Raw genomic sequence first — 19848 nt, forward strand, 5'->3', positions numbered from 1 at the left:
TCTTGTTAAAATCTGGGTTGACTAATGTCCTTTAGGGAAGGAAATCTGTCGTCCTTACCTGGTCTGACCTACATGTGACTCCAGACATCCGTACCCTGCACCCACATCCACCCCTGCCAATCCTCCAGCCACAGCAATGTGGTTCTGCCCTTTAAAGGGCAATTAGAAATGGGGCAAGGCAGTGCTGATCTTGTGGGTTTCTCAACACCCCACAAAGAATAAATGTTACAAACGCACATTTTGCTGAAACACATTCAGGCGTCAACATTCACACAGGCACGTGTGTACACTCACAACCAGAACATCATGAATAACACTGTCGCTGTGTCCCCGCTACTTACCCAGGTTCCCACCCCCTCCTGGAGATAGATACTGCTTATTTACTGCCTCGACAATTCCTCAGCTTTTATGTAGAAACATGATATACGACACAGTTATCAAGATTGATCAGTGTCCGGAGATGATTCTGAACAGCCAGCAGAATTCAGAATCTATCACTTTCTATTCACAGTGCTGTTTGAAGGCCTTTGTTTTATTATCTGGGCAGTTAAATAGATTGAACGCGGAACTGCAGCCAAAGTTTCTTAGCAATGAGCTGACTGTACAGGCTGTCTGTAACTCCCAGCTCTCCACACTCCCTTAGTGATGGATCAGAGCCCACTGCACCGACCACAAATCTCACCAGATACCTCCATCTCTCCCTGTATTGTAACTCTCACCCACTCGCCTCTCCTCCTCGACTGCTGATCTCTTGCTGAAGCACAAAGGCAGGCTCTAATATACAATATTCAAGGTAAATATACTTGGCTGTTCCACTGTGGGAGGAACCGCAGATGAGCCCCTGATGGAAGCTTCCGGACACTGCCATTGAGTGGGAGCCTGCCTACTGGACCACATTCATCCCTCAGGTTTAGCCTCAGTGCTGAGTTTGTGGTTTGAGGGGGCTGGGTTCTCAGTCTCCGTGTGTGCCTGTCAGGCTCTGGCCCTGATCTGTGTCCTTACACAACGCTGCTCAGTGCCCAGTGATCGGAAGCTGGTTCAAAGTGCTGCCTTCCCTCACTGACTCACAAAGCCTCACTGTCGGGAGTTCTCCAATCTCTCAATGTACAAAGAAACTTAGGGAGAGAATTAGATAGTGAGGCTGTATTGAGGAACCATCAAAAATACCGCACTGCCTGGGAGGGGAAAGATTTCCCACTTGACTAAACCCTCACTAACCCTCACTATCTCTCAGTACACCCTCACTAAACCCTCCTCACTAACCCTCACTATCTCTCAGTACACCCTCACTAAACCCTCCTCACTAACCCTCACTATCTCTCAGTACACCCTCACTAAACCCTCCTCACTAACCCTCACTATCTCTCAGTACACCCTCACTAAACCCTCCTCACTAATCCTCACTATCTCTCAGTACACCCTCACTAAACCCTCCTCACTAACCCTCACTATCTCTCAGTACACCCTCAGTAAACCCTCACTAACCCTCATTATCTCCCAGTACACCCTCACTAAACCCTCACTAACCCTCACTATCTCTCAGTACACCCTCACTAAACCCTCCTCACTAACCCTCACTATCTCTCAGTACACCCTCACTAAACCCTCCTCACTAACCCTCACTATCTCTCAGTACACCCTCAGTAAACCCTCACTAACCCTCACTATCTCTCAGTACACCCTCACTAAACCCTCCTCACTAACCCTCACTATCTCTCAGTACACCCTCACTAAACCCTCCTCACTAACCCTCACTATCTCTCAGTACACCCTCACTAAACCCTCCTCACTAACCCTCACTATCTCTCAGTACACCCTCACTAAACCCTCACTAACCCTCACTATCTCTCAGTACACCCTCACTAATGTTCACTAACCCTCCTTACTCTCACTAATCCCTCTCTAACCCTCACTATATCTCAGTAAATCCTTGCTAAACCTTCACTGAACCCTTGCTAACCCTCTCTAACACTCACTACCTCTCAGTTAATCCCCACTAACCCACACTAAACCCTCACTCAGCCTCACTATCTCTCAGTACCTCCTCAGTAACCTTCCCTAACTCTCCCTAACTCTCACTAAACCCTCAGTAAGGGTAGCAGTGGGGAGGGGGGGGAATGAGGATAAGGCCAGTTACTCGGTAGGTGTTCCTGAGTTGAATGCAGAGCCAGGAACACAGCTCCTGCTCCTTAATGTTGATATGAAATGCAAGCTTTCAGCCTGCCATTAGGGAGCCCTGGTTTCATCGCCGGTGTGTGTGAGCGCAGCAGCAACTGGATATAGAACATTCACTCACTAAACACATCTGCAGTGGAAAACGGGGCTTAATTTCCTATTTACATCACACACACACACTCACTCACACCCTCACACACCCTCACACACACTCACACACACTAACACATTCACACATCCACCCACCCACACACACACACTCACTCATATACACACACACACTCATACTCCCACACACTCACAAGCTCACTCATACTCACACACACACCCTCACACACATACCCTCACATGCACCCCCTCACACACACACACACTCACACACACACACACACACACGCTCATACACACACTCACTCACAGACACACACCCTCACACACAAATACTCACACACACTCACACACAGACACCCTCATACACACACCCTCACACACACACTCACACGAATACCCTCACACACACACACACACACACACACACATACACTCTAACAGTCTCACACTCTCACAAACTCACTCACACACACACACACTCACTCACACACCCTCACACACACGCTCACGCACAGACATTTACACTTTTGCACATTCTTTCACTCACATTCACTAACACACATACACACTCACTCACACTCTCACACACACACTCACCCACTCTCTCTCTCACACACACTCACACTCACACACTCTCCCTCTCACACATACACACCCACACGTTCATACACACAAACACTCATGCACTCTCACACCTCACACAGTCACACTCACACACACACATACACTTTCACACACACCCACTCACACACTCTCTTTCTTTCTCTTACACACACACACATACACCCACACACTCACACTCACATGCACATACACTCTCTCTCACACATACACACACCCACAGACACACACACACACACACACAGACACAGACACATCACAGAACAGACACATTCCCTGGATGCCAATGCAGGGCCTTAACTGAACCTGGGGGTGGGGGTAGTTGTCGTCCCCTCTTGGTGCAGAGTGAATGGGATTACACACTCCCCAATACTGGGATGCTCACTCTGCTTCTCACCATCAAAACCACACACAGTCCATAAAAATGAAGTGCGTCCCCTCAGAGTGAATCCCAGCCCCCAATCCGGCCTCTGAAACCTCCCCAAGAAAAACCTGCCTCATCCAGGAAAGAATTTGCCAAACTCCACCAGCAGTGAATAACTCCCGGAGCCGCACAGAGCCTCCAGCGGGACAGAGTATAAAATATAAACAGCCGTTTGATAACTGTGCTGATGGAAGTGTTTTGTCATGGCTGTGATCATTAATGAACAATATTTCACTGTTACTGTTACCACGGCAGCTGTCCTGACTTTCAATCATTTCGGTTAGTGCGGAAAACACATTATTCACATTCAGTGAAGCTGAACACTCCGACTGCAGCTCACTCACTCATCAGCAAGAATACATTACCCATCACTCGGTCTACACTCTTGTTGCTGATCCGTGCAATATGTGTCGTTAAAACTGGGTGACCTGGTTGATCAAACTCTGACCCCTCACTTTTTTTTAATTCATTCGTGGGATGTGTCTGTCGCTGGCTGGCCAGCATTTATTGTCCATCCCTCGTTGCTCTTGAGAAGGTGCTGGTGAGTGGCTTGCTGGGCCATTTCAGAGGGCAGTTGAGAGTCAACCACATTGAACACAGAACAAGGAAAATTCCAGCACAGGAACAGGCCCTTCGGCCCCTCCAAGCCTGCACTGACCATGCTGCCCCGACTGAACTAAAACCCTATACCCTTCCGGAAAGAACAAAGAATGAAGAACAGAGAAAGCCACTGCTGTGGCTCTGGAATCAGATGTAGGCCAGACCGGGTAAGGACGGCAGATTTCCTTCCCTAAAGGACACTACTGAACCAGGTGGGTTTTTCTGACAATCGACATCATGGTCATCAGTAGATTCTTAATTCCAGATATTTTTTATATTTGCCATGGGATTCTCCCCCCTTCCCCTGGCAGAGAGGGTGAAAGGTTTGTTCCAGTTGTCCAACGTGAGTTCCAGTCTGTGGCAGTCACTTCCAGTCTGGGAGTGAGTAGGTTTAAACTCTGGAAAACAGACTGACACATTGCAGACCAGCAACCAACTCTTAACACATCTCTCAATGATAGGATGAAGGAAGTGTATTTATTTATATCTATTTACGTAAGTTTAGAGATCAGGCCGAGTTGGGAGACACAGTGAGTTGTATAAATGTGAGGATGAAGTTACATGACGTCAATGGCACGGTGGCACAGTGGTTGGCGCTGCTGCCTCACAGCCCCAGGGACCCACCCGCGTTCAATTCCAGCCTTGAGTCACTGCCTGTGTGTATGTTCTCCCCATGTAATGTTCTATGTTCTACAGTAGTGCGCTCGCCAACATTAAGGGCATTTAAATGGATAAACATATGGATGATATTGGAATAGCGTAGGTTAGATGGGCTTTAGGTTGGTTTCACAGGTCGGCGCAACATCGAGGGCCGAAGGGCCTGTACTACGCTGTAATGTTCTATGTCAGCGTGGGTTTCCTCCTGGTGCTCCGGTTTCCTCCCACACTCTAAAGATGTGCAGGTTAGGTGGATTGGCCATGCTAATTTGACCCCAGTGTCAGGGGGATTAGCAGGGTAAATATGTGGGGTTATGGGGATAGAGCCTAGGTGCGATTGTGGTTGGTGCAGATTTAATGGGCTGAATGTCTTTTTCTGCACTGTAGGGATTTTACGATTTCAGGTAAACTATGTTTTTGGGAGAACCTAGCGAATAGTGATTGATGTACAGTGTGATGTCATCCACTTTGGTTGGAGGAAGGTAAATTGGAGTATTTTTTAAACGGCGGGAGGCTAGAAACTGTGGAGGAAAGGAAACTTTAGGTGCCCAGGATCACTATAAACTAGACAATGTGTACAAACAGAAAGGCAGGTAGGATGCTAAGCTTTTTCTAAAGGAGGCTGTGGGAGTTTAAATGAAGTTAAAGTTATACAAAGCTCTAATGATGGCTCTCAGCCAGAATAAGTGTCCAGTTCCTGGTGTTGCCACTTAGGAAGGATCTCAGAGAGTCAGCAGTATAGACTGAGACTCAGGGCTTAAACTATGAGGGTGCATTTTACAAATCCTGTCTGGAGTTTCCTTGAGTTTGTAAGACTGAGGCACTCTGATGTGGGCCAGGGTTCAATGACTTACTCCATCTCTGGGTGCTCAGTGAAGCTCAGTCTGTCTGCTTCCAATCAGGAAGGCAATGTTTAGATAGCAGGGCCACCGGGTGGGGGCAGGGGGATCGGGTGGGGGGGAGGTTGGTGGGAGGACGGGTGTTGTGGTGGTGGGAAGATTCTTAGTATGAAAAATTCCCTCCTTCAATCACCTGGGGAGATTAACATTGCGATATATGTTGGAATAGGGAGAACTTCTACACAAACTGAGTGTAGAGTAATACATAAGTGTCTGAGAGTGTTAGAGTCCTGGATGTCTGAATTTGCCTTTTAATAAACAGACTCTAGTAATTGTTACACAGTGTCTGTGATAGTTATTCTGAATGGAGTTTCACATTACCCCACACACCATTCCAAAAACAAAACTACACACCAGCTCTCGCTGGTAACATCCACATAGTTTGTGACACTGAGTATGGGCAACAAATACTGGTCTTACCAATGATACCCATAGTGTGGCCAGCTAGGAAATGGGTATAACCTTGGACACAAAACATTTCCGGACATTTAGTTTCCTCATTTTTTCCTTGAACCAGATATTTACGAGATATGATGAAATCGCCCTTGATACACTTCATCACAGTTGGCAACCAGACACCCACATCCCATGAAAGAAAAACACTCACTTGGACAGAGCCAATCCAAGTTCATCTAATTTTTCATTCAAATCAGACAGCACCATCCCTGCTTCGACTGTCACCCGTTTCCTCTCCTGATCCACCTAGAAAACAAGAACATCCATCAGCCATCTATTACTCTGGTCCGGTATGGTCAAACCAATGGAGAAAACCAGTGTAGTTCCAGGTCAAAGGGACCAGATGAGGCCTGGATTTATCTCATTCTCCCTTGAAGCAGCAGGATTGGAATTGGGCACCCGAGCTAATGACAATAACTCTGACAATAGGAGGGACAGATAGCTCACATTTCTAACCAAACATTGCCCCAGTGTTTAACACACACTCCAACACTAGCTATCCTCTTTGGAATTCCCTCCCTCAGCCAGCAGTGGAAGTTGGGTCAGAGAAAATGTTCACAGCTGAGTTTGAGAGATACTTGATGGATAGGTGAGTTAGGGATGATGGGGAGCAGACAGGACAGTGGAGCTGAGGCCTGGTGGAGCAGGTCGGTTAGTATCAGGGGGTTTTGGTGCTGTGGAACTGCCCAGATTGATAATGATATCGGGAGACCTTGAATGACCCTGGGCAAGGAAGGTCAGGGGTCAGGACGGGGTCACAGCAGGGAGGGCATGGGGTGTCCATCTTGTCAGGTCAATCAGGGGATGGGATATCTGGCTGTGGGACAGAGTGAGCTCTCCTGCACTCATTATAGACTTCTCCTGAAAATCAAACTTGCCTCAATTCTGTGGCCCAAGGCGGATGGCACAGAGGGTACAGCTCAGGCCATTCAACCCAGTATTGGTGTTGATGGCCCACAGAAACCTCCTTCCCCCACCTTCAACCTCCCTCCAATTCTCATCCTATTAACCTTTCTCTCTTTCCCCCTCATGTGGTTATTCTGCTTCCCTTGCGTCCACCAATGCTATTGGCTTGGACCACTTCCTGAGGGAGCGAGGTCTACACTCTGGGTAAAGAGGTTACTCCTGAATTCCTGATGGGATTTATTATTAACTGATATTTCAGGCTGTTAGTTTTGGTTTGGCCTGTGAGGGGTTTCTGTGTCTATCCCATTGAAACCCTTTCGATAACCTGGAGTCACTCCTCATTCTCTGTCCTAGAGAATGGATGAGCATGTCCAATGTTTCCTGATCATTATAACTGCTTGGTTCTGATGTCCATTCTAGTTAATTCTCCACTGCCTGTTTCTTTATTTTAATATGAGGAGCGCAACAGTTCCCTGTGGAGTGAACAATGATGGTTATATTAGTTGTGTTTAGGCAGGACAGTGAGGTTCCACGTTTGGGAATATTCAGATGTGGCCAGATCGCGACAAACTCATTCCTGGACTCTCCATCCTGAATGGACCCTAACCCTGGGCAAACCCAGGGAACCCCAGTTGGGGCCATCGCTGGGTTTTGGTTTGAACTTGCCGGTGAACCCTTACCTGGAGAATCCGATTAAACTTGTTGAGCCTGATGAGGTAATCGTCAGTACAGGCAATGTCAGAGGGAGAATGGCCACAACCCACAATCTTCACTCGCTTATTGCGCTGTTTGGCGAGTTCCAGGATCTGTAGAATGAGAAACAATGAACAACCTGTCTGAGAATTGACATTTCCAACACAGGCGCTGTGAGCTTGTAGCTGCCTCCAGCCTGGGAAACACGCTCACAGCAAACAGATTCCAGACACAAAGCTCGGAGCTGGGAAACTAGAATATTGGAGCACATTGTCCGAGATTTCCATTTCCCATTGTCAATGCTGTGCACCTCTCTGTGCCCCAGTGTGTATATCCTGTACCTCTCTGTGCCCCAGTGTGTATATCCTGTATCTCTCTGTGCCCCAGTGTATTTATCCTGTATCTCTCTGTGCCCCAGTGTGTATATCCTGTATCTCTCTGCGCCCCAGTGTGTATATCCTGTATCTCTCTGTTCCCCAGTGTGTATATCCTGTACCTCTCTGTTCCCCAGTGTGTATATCCTGTATCTCTCTGTGCCCCAGTGTGTATATCCTGTATCTCTCTGTGCCCCAGTGTGTATATTCTGTACCTCTCTGTGCCCCAGTGTGTATATCCTGTATCTCTCTATTCCCCACTGTGTATATCCTGTACATCTCAGTTCCCCACTGTGTGTATCCTGTATCTCTCTGTTCCCCAGTGTGTACATCCTATATCTCTCTATTCCCCACTGTGTATATCCTGTACCTCTTGGTTCCCCAGCATGTATATTCTGTATCTCTCAGTTCCCCAATGTGTAAATCCTGTATCAGCCCGATCCTTTTGCTGATGGGCGTGGTGGGTGTGTATGGGTGTGGGTGGGTGTGGATGGGTGTGGTGGGTGTGGGTGTGGGTGGGTGTGGGTGGGTGTGGGTGTGGTGGGTGTGGGTGGGTGTGGATGGGTGTTGTGGGTGTGGGTGGGTGTGGGTAGGGGTGGGGGAGTTGTGAAGCAAGGGTTGAATCAGCTGGTCCCGATACCCACCTGCCGAATCTCCTCCACCGTAGTGGGTTCGAAGTAAAGCTCTGGCTCGCTGCTGTAGGTGGACGCCCAGTTTTGGAACTGGTATCCCACGGTGCCTTGAACCTGACAAAATTATAAATTGTGGGAGGAGAGGTGGTGGGGGGGTGGGGAAGGGGGTGGGGTGGGGGTTGGGGAAGGGGTTGAGGAGTGGGGAAGGGGTTGAGGAGTGGGGAAGGGGTTGAGGAGTGGGGAAGGGTTGAGGAGTGGGGAAGGGGTTGAGGAGTGGGGAAGGGGTTGAGGAGTGGGGAAGGGGTTGAGGAGTGGGGAAGGGTTGAGGAGTGGGGAAGGGGGTTGAGGAGTGGGGAAGGGGTTGAGGAGTGGGGAAGGGGTTGAGGAGTGGGGAAGGGTTGAGGAGTGGGGAAGGGGTTGAGGAGTGGGGAAGGGGTTGAGGAGTGGGGAAGGGTTGAGGAGTGGGGAAGGGGTTGAGGAGTGGGGAAGGGTTGAGGAGTGGGGAAGGGGTTGAGGAGTGGGGAAGGGGTTGAGGAGTGGGGAAGGGTTGAGGAGTGGGGAAGGGGGTGAGGAGTGGGGAAGGGGGTTGAGGAGTGGGGAAGGGGTTGAGGAGTGGGGAAGGGGGTTGAGGAGTGGGGAAGGGTTGAGGAGTGGGGAAGTGGGTGGTCAGTAGGGAAGGAGGTGTGTTGGGAAGGGGGTGGGGGGTGGGAAAGAGAGAGAGTTAGAGTAAGGGGGGAGGTTAAAGACATACACGTCACTGGCTCAATGAAACCTCATTATTATAAATATCGCGTGAGTGTCCAGTTGTGTGAATGCAGGTGTGTGAGATGTTGCACATACTCTGCTCCTGGTACAGTCTGAGCTGTAATGGGAGGATATTAAAAAGATCCCTCTATTTTACACTCTGAAACTGAGTAGGGTCTCACAATCAAAGCAGAGACTAGCGGATTATTGACAAACCTATTCCTTATTTGGGATCATTCATTATTGGATGGATTTAATCACGACTCCTTCAGCTGAGGGTCCAGGAAAGAATTCCCATTTTTGGAGAGACTTCCATGTCCTGAGGATGTCCCAAAAGCGCTTTGCAGCCAGTGAGGGGATTTGGGAAGTTTACTCACTGTTGTAATGGGAAACTTTGACACATCAAGATCCCATCCAAAGCAATGGGATAAAGGTCAGAGAATCTGTCTGCATGATGGTGGTTCAGGGCTAAACATCAGGCTGGAGACTGGGAAGAACTTACCCAGACTTCTTCTAGATGCTGAGAGATTGTTTCCCCTGTGGGAGAGTCTAGGAACAGAGGGTATAATCTCAGAGTGAGGGGGTCACCGTTTGAGACAGAGATGAGGAGGAATTTCTCCTCTCAGAGAGTAGCGATTCTGTGGAATTCTTTCCCACAGAGGGCTGCAGAGGCTGGTTCATTAAATATGCTCAAGAGAGTTAATTAGTCAGGGAATCCAGGATTATGGCGATAAGGCGGGAAAATGGAGTTGAGGATTATCAGATCAGACATCATCTCATTGAACAGCAGAGCAGACTCAATGGGCCAAATGGCCTACTTCTGCTCCTGTGTCTTGTGGTTTTCGAAAGAGTGCTGCACGTTCTACTAAGAGGGAACTTGAGGATTCTGTTCAATGTCTCATTTGAGAGACAGCTCCTCCAACACTGCAGCACTCCTGCGGGGTCTGTGCGAGTGGAACGCATCGCCAGGAGTTAGGGTGCACCACAGTCCACACTTGGCAAATCTCCATGTCTGATTGAGATCGAAGTACAGGTTCTTAGAACGGTAAATCTTTTATCACAATTCGTCACACATTGAAAGCAGGCAACACCTCACACACCTCAGACACCCCCAGCCGCAGATGGAAACACTCAGTGGTCTCAGTGGGAAATGATAAGGACATTTCTAACTACGAACTGCGAGCTGGTAATTTACTCTATAAATCAGACTCAGTGAATAAATCAATCTTCAGATGTGTAATTAACTGATGGAGAGTTTCCTTTCACAGACAGGCTGCTGAGACAGGGACTAATTTCACTCCTATTACAACTGCCTTTTCCAATCTCATTGTCTAGATTGACAAAAAAACTAGGACAATTTTCACAGGCTGGAGAAAACAGCAACTCCAATTTAATTCAATAAATGAGTTCACTTCAAACCATTGGCCTCATGTTGTTCAAATGACCTGAAGAAGCTTCGAAACACAAGGCTGTCAATTTCATTTTTCCGATTGTGCTTTTCCAGCCGAGGAATTTCATTCCTAGGGAAAGCTGCAGGGAACCTGTCAACAATTCCAGCTCCCTCTACACTGTGCTCTTGCACAACCTCAAACAGACCATTGCCCACAGCAAACTACCCAGCCTTCAGAGAACAGTGACCTCAACACCACACAACCCTGCCACAGCAACCTCTGCAAGACGTGCCAAATTATCGACACGGATGCCATCATCTCACGTGAGAACACCATCCATCAGGTACATGGTAAATACTCTTGCGACTCGGCCAACATTGTCTACCTGATACGTTGCAAGAAAGGATGTCCCGAGGCATGGTACATTGGGGAGACCATGCAGATGTTACGACAACAGATGAATGAACACCGTTCGAAAATCATCAGGCAAGACTGTTCCCTTCCTGTTGGGGAACGCTTCAGCGGTCTTGGGCATTCGGCCACTGATCTTTGGGTAAGCATTCTCCAAGGCGGCCTTCACGACACACGACAGCGCAGGGTCACTGAGCAGAGACTGATAGCCAAGTTCCGCACACATAAGGACGGCCTGAACCAGGATCTTGGGTTCATGTCACACTATCTGTAACCCCCGTGACTTGCCTGGGTTTGCAAAATCTCATTAACTGTCTGTCTGGAGACAATACACATCTCTTTAACCTGTGCTTAACCCTCTCTCCACTCACATTGTCTAAACGTTTAACACTTGATTAACTATAAAGACTCACATTCCAATCATCATTCTGTAAATTGAGTTTGTGTCTTTATCTGCCCTGTTTGTGAACTGAAATCCCACTCACCTGACAAAGGAGCAGCGCTCCGAAAGTTAGTGGCTTTTGCTACTGAGTGGATTTGCTACTTTTGCTACTGTTGGATTTTAACCTGGTGTTGTGAGACTTCTTACTGTGTTTACCCCAGTCCAACACTGGCATCTCCACACTATCCCCATCAAACACTCCCAGGACAGGTACAGCACAGAGTTAGATACAGAGTAAAGCTCCCTCTACACTGTCCCCATCAAACAATCCCAGGACAGGTACAGCACGGGGTTAGGTACAGAGTAAAGCTCCCTCTACACTGTCCCCCATCAAACACTCCCAGGACAGGTACAGCACGGGGTTAGGTACAGAGTAAAGCTCCCTCTACACTGTCCCCATCAAACAATCCCAGGACAGGTACAGCACGGGGTTAGGTACAGAGTAAAGCTCCCTCTACACTGTCCCCATCAAACAATCCCAGGACAGGTACAGCACGGGGTTAGATACAGAGTGAAGCTCCCTCTACACTGTCCCCATCAAACAATCCCTGGACAGGTACAGCACGGGGTTAGATACAGAGTAAAGCTCCCTCTACACTGTCCCCCATCAAACACTCCCAGGACAGGTACAGCACGGGGTTAGGTACAGAGTGAAGCTCCCTCTACACTGTCCCCATCAAACACTCCCAGGACAGGTACAGCACGGGGTTAGATACAGAGTAAAGCTCCCTCTACACCGTCCCCATCAAACACTCCCAGGACAGGTATAGCACGGGGTTAGATACAGAGTGAAGCTCCCTCTACACTGTCCCCATCAAACAATCCCTGGACAGGTACAGCACGGGGTTAGATACAGAGTAAAGCTCCCTCTACACTGTCCCCATCAAACACTCCCAGGACAGGTACAGCACGGGGTTAGATACAGAGTAAAGCTCCCTCTACACTGTCCCCCATCAAACACTCCCAGGACAGGTACAGCACGGGGTTAGATACAGAGTAAAGCTCCCTCTACACTGTGCTCCCATCAAACACTCCCAGGACAGATACTGCAAAACAGATTATGGGTCAAGCATCATGTTGTTGTGGAATCCTCTGTGTAAAAATGCTTGTAGTTGAATTTTGAAGATGCAGAGATCTCCAATTAACTGTTTTTGATGAAAATAATTTCAGAATAAGTATTCATTCATTCTTTTCATTTTTTTTGTGTCATTTCTTAATCAGCAATGTTAGGAAATTCTTTACCTTTGAATTTAACATTCCTGGGAAAACTGCGAATAATAAGTAACTCATTGTTACATTATCAAACTAATTCCTTTGAACTCTGTCACAGTCTGGACTGAGTGGTCAAGGGAGAGATTAATCTGTTTGGAAATCAGTATCTTGTTTCAAACAGAATGAGAGTGTGGAGGATCTTCTGCAAATGTCAGACGTTCTGAGGCTTTGTCAAACTCTCAGCAGTCTGTAACAGCCAGGATGTGTGATTGGCCAATGATGAGATATTCTCAACTGGTGCACTGCCATCCTGACTGGGAGAGCTCCCAAAAACCAGCCCCAGACCCCAGTCTCCTCCAAGCCCACAAACGGTGGCATGGTAACACGGTGATTAGCACTGCTGCCTCACAGCTCCAGGGACCTGGGTTCAATTTCCGACTTGGGTCACTGCCTGTGTGGAGTTTGCACATTCTCCTCGTGTCTGCATGGCTTTCCTCAGGGTGCTCTGGTTTCCTCCCACAGTCCAAAGATGTGCGGGTTAGGTTGATTGGCCATGCTAAAATTGCACCTTAGTGTCCTAAGATGCTTAGGTTAGAGGGATTAGGGATATGGGGGTAGGGCCTGGGTGGGATTGTGGTTAGTGCAGACTCGATGGGCCGAAGGGCCTCTTTCTCCACTGTAGGGTTCCGTGGTGATTCTATGAAACCAGTCCCAGATCCCAGTCTGGCTGATCTCCCAAAAACTGGCCCCAGATCCCAGTAAAGGAGAACATTGAAGGAGACAAAATAGAAAGGGTCGAGAACTTCAAGTTTTTAGGTGTCCAGATTATGAACAACCTGTCCTGGTTCCCCCAATGCTGACGCTATAGCTATGAAAGCCCACCAATATCTCTATTTTCTTAGAAGACTAAGGAAATTTGGCGTGTCAGCTACAACTCTCACCAACTTTTACAGATGCACCATAGAAAACATTCTTTTTCTGGTTGTATCACAGCTTGGTATGGCCCCTGCTCTGCCCAAGACTGCAAGGAACTACAAAACGTTGTGAATGTAACCCAATCCATCACACAAACCAGCCTCCCATCCATTGACTCTGTCAAATGCAGCCAGATTAATTAAGGACCCCACACACCCAGGACATTCTCTTCTCCACTTTCTTCCTTCGGGATAAAAATATAAAAGTCTGAGGTCACGTACCAACCGACTCAAGAACAGCTTCTTCCCTGCTGCTGTCAGACTTTTGAATGGACTTACCTTGCATTAAGTTGATCTTTCTCTACACCCTAGCTATGATGGTAACACTACATTCTGCACTCTCTCGTTTCCTTCTCTATGAACGGTATGTTTTGTCTGTATAACACGTAAGAAGCAATATTTTTCACTGTATGTTAATACATGCGACAATAATAAATCAAATCAAATCGTATCAGATCAATGGAAACACGTCCCCTTTACAAATCTCTCCATTCCATTGGCTGCGTCCAAATGGATTTCTCTGTGTCTGGCGACTATCACTCAATCGAGTAGAATGGACAATATTTGCTGGAGAGTGAGAGATGATTTTGTCAATAGTTCTTTGAGTGTTTGACAGAGTAGATGGTAAGAGACTGTTTTCCTGGTTGGAGAGTCCGGGACAAAGGGTCATAGTCTCAGAATTAAAGACAGGGAATTCTCTTCACTCAGAGAATTGTGGATCTTTGGAATTGTCTCCCTTGGTGGGCTGTGCTGATTCCGTCGTCGACAATATTCAAATCAGTGATGGATAGATTTTTAGATACTAAAGAAATGGGGCAGGAAAGTGGAGCTGAGGTAGAAGATCGATCGTAGCTGTTGGGGAACATGTTTGAGGGGCCGATACGTGTTTCTATATCTCTGTAACATTCCATATTATAGAAATATAGAAACATGGAAAATTGGAGAAGGAGGAGCCTATTGCTCCACTCAGTATGATCATGGCTGATCATCCAACTCTATGAGGGGGAAACTTCCCCCTCATATCCTTTGATCCCTTTCACTCCAAGAGCTATATCTGTTACTCAATCTGTCAAACCCCTCCATGATTTTAAACACCACAATTCAATGCCTCTTTCATCTTCTCTCTTTGAAAGGTGAATAATCCCTGCTTCTCTGGCCTCCACAGAATGAAGGTATAAAATTAACGTCAATTTCTCAATTACATTCTGAATCACATTTACAAATACTCAGAGATACTTTCAGCAACTCGTTCAATTTTCTCTCTCTTTCTCTCTCTATTCTCTCCGACACGAGTTGTACTTTAGAAAGAAGATTCTTACCATGGTTGGTAAGCAGTGCAGGAGGAACGGAGCAGGAATGGCAGTCAATGCTGGAATGTCGCAGAGATGAGAGGAGGCTGCATCTGCCTCGGGCAGATGAGTGAGCTGTTTTTCTGAATGGTTAGTTAATGACATTCCTGCTCATGATAACTAGGATAATGAGTCACTTATTGACAGAGCAGTCATCCTAAACCAGTCTTGAGACGATCAGTCAAAGTTGAAGCTTCCTGGTAAACTTGCATGATAGCCCTGGACATTGGCCAAGGGCAGTTCAATAGACCAAGGAAGGTCCCTGCATGTCCCTCAGGTACTCCAGTTATTCCTCATGGAATGTTCCTGGAATTTTCAAATTCCATGGATCTCGACTCCCAGCTTGGAAGAAGCAGTCCGGAATGGTTCACGTTTAGTACCCTCAGTCATGGAGTGCAAGTACAATCTGGGTGTCAGATGCTCCGCATTGTAGAAGCTAAAGGTCCATCAATTATAGGTCGACCAGCAAGTTGCGACAACACTTTAACAATCCATGGAGTCAGTCAGACATCTAAAGACAGATTAAACTCAAAATCTACTCTTACCATGATAGTTCATTGGTAGCTTCAAGGGAACTGCAAAATTACATTTGCAGGAGATTGCAGGTCTGTCAATTGGTTCAACCACAAAAGTGAAGCATCCACTTACAAGACAGGCTGACTGATGAACAATGCTAAACGGAGAAAGACAGAATCATTAGAAGAATACAATAGCCAAAAGTTGGTGCTGATTAATCACGTCATAAAAAAGGATAGATCATTGAGAGTATGCCTTGATCCATGATGCTTTGGAATGTTGTCCGAACAAAACACCCACGCTAAAAGAGTTGAATCTGAGATTTTCAGATGCAAAGTTTTTGAATCTTGATGCCAAGCTACTAGTCAATACTTCTTATGGAGAAGTCTCTAGTGTTTCCTCTAGTTTATACTCCAGTTGGACAATATGTTTCTGATGATTTCATTTCAGGTTATTTGAGAGCTGGGGTAGGATTACCCCGAAACCGGAAATTCTCACCCAAAGTCAATGGAAATTTGGAACAGTGGCCCTCAATGGCTACGATTCCCATGGGAGTGGAATGGGAAAATTCACCACCGGAACATTTTCAAGCTCACATGGGCTGCATTACATTGTTTCCCTGGATGTTTCTGGGTCACAGATGATGGGAATTATTCCCTTTATTTCTTCCAAGTGCTGGAGAAGGTGAGAAAAGTGATGTGTAGCTCGCTGATGCATCACTGGCTTTTCTCGCTATATGACCCAGCACTTAGAAAGCAGAAACCCTGGAGATGTACCTCACATTGTCACACTGGTGAGGTCCGGTCTAAAGAAGTAGGAACATCAGGATCCCCCCTCCCCTGTCCTCAGACAAGGACAACCATGTCCTCCCCCTTCTCTGCATGGGACAACCTCATTACGTCAATGACGGATGGAGGATGGGTTGGGGTGTGTGTGGGGGGGGGGGGGGGGGGGCGCGGTGGTTTGCAAGGTGGGGCTGGGGAGATTCGCATCCAAGATCTTGTCAGCAAACTTCTCAGTTTTGGCCTCTTACAGGATTTTGTGGCTGTGTCCATTTGTAGCTGGTGACCAGCACGGTGAGCTGGTAAGATCGAGATCGGCACGGTGAGCTGGCAAGATTGGAACTGGTGCGGTGAGCCGGTAAGATTGAGACTGGTGCAGTGAGTCAGTAAGATCAAGACCGGCGCAGTGAGCTGATGAGATTGTGACTGGTGCAGTGAGCTGGTAAGATCGAGTCCAGTGTGGCGAGCCGGTGAGATCGTGACTGGTGCAATGAGCTGGTAAGATCGTGTCCAGCGCGGTGAGCCAGGGTGAAAGCTCTGAGCTCTCTGGAATGTATTCGATTCCCATAGCTTCCTCGAATTTGTAGTCAGCACGAGAACACCTTCTGTGGCCAATGACATTCAATCCAGAGAAATGTGTAGTGAATGGGCAGGATGAGATGGGGGGGTGGGGGGAGGGGGTGCAATGGGTAAGTGTGTGATTCTAAAGCGGGTGGGGGGGCACACATTGTTGAGGCTGGTTAATCAGGTTTAGAAAATGGTGAAAAAGCAGATGGGATATGAGATCCTGGTCTTTATATATAAAGACAAAGAGAGTGAAAGCGAGGAAGCGATGATAAACCTGTATATTAAGCAGTATCCCTGTTCTGGCATCACGGTTAAGAAAGGTTATGAAGGCATTGGAGAGTGTGCAGAAAATATCCACCAGAATGTGAGGGCAGAGAGAAATTGATTTTGTGTGAGTCAGGGAGAATGAATGTATCTAATCAGTAAAGTGCTTCTTTCTCTGAGAGGCAGACGTTATGATGTTGTAAGATCGTACTTACGGTGCTGGATAAAGAGACGCATTAACTGAAGTGACCTGGCAGCTAATCTCCTGGTTAATGTTAATGGCCTGATAACCTTGAGGGGAATTAATAATCAGCCGGGACCTTTCCTCTTTGCAGTTGAATAACTTGCTCACATTTTTTTCTCCTGCCACCTTTCGAGACCAATCAGTATATAGAAAATAGTAGCAGGAGGAGGCCATTTGGCCCTTTGAGCCTGCTCCACCATTGAGTATGATCATGGCTAATCCTCTATCTCAACACCATGCTCACACTCTCTCCCCATACACCATGACACCTCGAGAGTCTATTTCCTTCTTAAATATATTCAGTGACTTGATCTCCACACTCTCCTGTGGTAGAGAATTCCACAGGTTCACCACCCTCCAGTGAACAAGTTTCTCCTCATCTCAGTCCTAAATGGCTTGTCCCATGTTCTAAACCTTCCAGCCAGGGGAAGCAACATTGCTGCATCCAGCCTCTCCAGCCTTGTCTGTATTTTATACGTTTCAATCAGATCCCCGCTCATTTTTGTAAATTCCAGTGAATACAGGCCCAGTCAATCCAATCTCTCCTCATTCAGCAGTCCTGCCGTCCCAGGAATCAGTCTAGTGAACCTTTGCTGAACTCCCCCCATTTGGCAAGTGTATCCTTCCTTAGATAAGGAGACCAAAACTGTGCACAATACTCCAGGTGTTCTCTTAGCAAGATCTTGTAAAGCTGCAGAAAGACATCTTTGTCCTTACACTCAAGCCCTCTTGCAATAAAGGCCAATATACTATTTGCCTTTCTAACCGCTTGTGCACCTGCAAGCTTGCTTTCAGTAACTGGTGTACAATGACACCCAGCTCCCTTTGTGCATCACATTTCCCAATCTGTCACCATTTAAATAATACTCTGTCATTCTGTTTCTCTGTCCAAAGTGGATAACTTTATATTTATCCACATTATCCCTACATACTTACTCACTGCATCTGCCATGTATTTGCTCATTCACCTAACTTATCTAAAGCACCTCAAATCCTCTTCACGTTCTCCTTAGTACTTTGTGTCATCAGCAAATTTGAAAACATTACCTTTGGTTCTCTAATTCAAATCATTGATGTATATCGTGAATAGCTGGGGCGCAAACACTGAACCCTGTGGGACCTCACTGGTCACTGCCCGCCACTCTGAAAAAGACCCATTTATTCCCACTCTCAGGTTCCTGTCTGTGAACCAATTCTCAATCCATGCTAATGCATTATCCTCAATCCCATGCTCTTTAATTTTGTACACTTATGTGGGCCTTTATCAAATGTTTTCTAAAAATCCCAATTCATGACATCCACTGGTTCACCCTTATCTATTCTACTGGTTACATATAACCAGAAGGATTGTTAAACAGGATTTCCCTTTCATAAATCCATGTTGATCTGTCTAATCCCATTGATGTTTTCTAAGGGTCCTGTTATCATGTCATTTATAATGGACTCCAGCATTTTTCGTATTACTGATGGTCAGCTAACCGGTCAGTAATTCCTTGTTTTCACTTCCCCTTCTTTGTTAAATATCAGAGTTACAATTGTCACCCTCCAATCTGTCGGACTGTTCCAAAATGTACAGAATTTTGCACTTGACAATTAACACACCTGAGGGAGTGCCGCGCTGTCAGAGGGTCAGTGCTGAGGGAGTGCCGCACTGTCAGAGGATCAGTGCTGAGGGAGTGCCGCACTGTCAGAGGGTCAGTACTGAGGGAGTGTCACACTGTCAGAGGGTCAGTGCTGAGGGAGTGCCGCACTGTCAGAGGGTCAGTGCTGAGGGAGTGCCGCACTGTCAGAGGGTCAGTGCTGAGGGAGTGCCGCACTGTCAGAGGGTCAGTGCTGAGGGAGTGCCGCGCTGTCAGAGGGTCAGTGCTGAGGGAGTGCCGCGCTGTCAGAGGGTCAGTGCTGAGGGAGTGCCGCGCTGTCAGAGGGTCAGTGCTGAGGGAGTGCCGCACTGTCAGAGGATCAGTGCTGAGGGAGTGCTGCACTGTCAAAGGGTCTGTACTGAGGGAGTGCTGCACTGTCAGAGGGTCAGTGCTGAGGGAGTGCTGCACTGTCAGAGGGTCAGTACTGAGGGAGTGCTGCACTGTCAGAGGGTCAGTTCTGAGGGAGTGTCGCACTGTCAGAGGGTCAGTGCTGAGGGAGTGCCGCACTGTCAGAGGGTCAGTGCTGAGGGAGTGCCGCACTGTCAGAGGGTCAGTGCTGAGGGAGTGCCGCACTGTCAGAGGGTCAGTGCTGAGGGAGTGCCGCACTGTCAGAGGGTCAGTGCTGAGGGAGCGCCGCACTGTCAGAGGGTCAGTGCTGAGGGAGTGCCGCGCTGTCAGAGGGTCGGTACTGAGGGAGTGCCGCATTGTCAGAGGGTCAGTGCTGGGGGCAGGTGTAGGACAAAGATTGGGGCAGTGATTAAGTT

General features: G+C 47.5%; 2 protein-coding genes across 4 annotated transcripts in view; one reads left to right on the forward strand and one right to left on the reverse strand.

The window, feature by feature from the left end:
• The window catches only part of LOC145351193 (L-gulonolactone oxidase), a 39923-nt gene extending 24732 nt beyond the window's left edge, over positions 1-15191 (reverse strand). Inside the window, exons 1-4 of the mRNA XM_080200880.1 lie at positions 15042-15191; positions 8561-8662; positions 7530-7655; positions 6095-6189 (exon numbers count right to left, since the gene is read on the reverse strand). Coding sequence (XP_080057006.1) covers positions 6095-6189; positions 7530-7655; positions 8561-8662; positions 15042-15176 — 458 coding nt within the window. The 5' untranslated portion in view covers positions 15177-15191. The remainder of the gene's footprint in view (positions 1-6094; positions 6190-7529; positions 7656-8560; positions 8663-15041) is intronic.
• LOC145351194 (uncharacterized) overlaps positions 3405-19848 on the forward strand; it is a 60637-nt gene continuing 44193 nt past the window's right edge. For all 3 annotated transcript variants that reach the window (XM_080200881.1, XM_080200884.1, XM_080200882.1), the window contains exon 1: positions 3405-4143. The gene's annotated coding sequence lies outside the window, so the exon portion shown is untranslated. The remainder of the gene's footprint in view (positions 4144-19848) is intronic.

The sequence above is a fragment of the Carcharhinus amblyrhynchos genome, chromosome 12 (genome assembly GCF_965287045.1).
Source record: "Carcharhinus amblyrhynchos chromosome 12, sCarAmb.v2.hapA, whole genome shotgun sequence".
Classification (NCBI taxonomy): domain Eukaryota; kingdom Metazoa; phylum Chordata; class Chondrichthyes; order Carcharhiniformes; family Carcharhinidae; genus Carcharhinus; species Carcharhinus amblyrhynchos.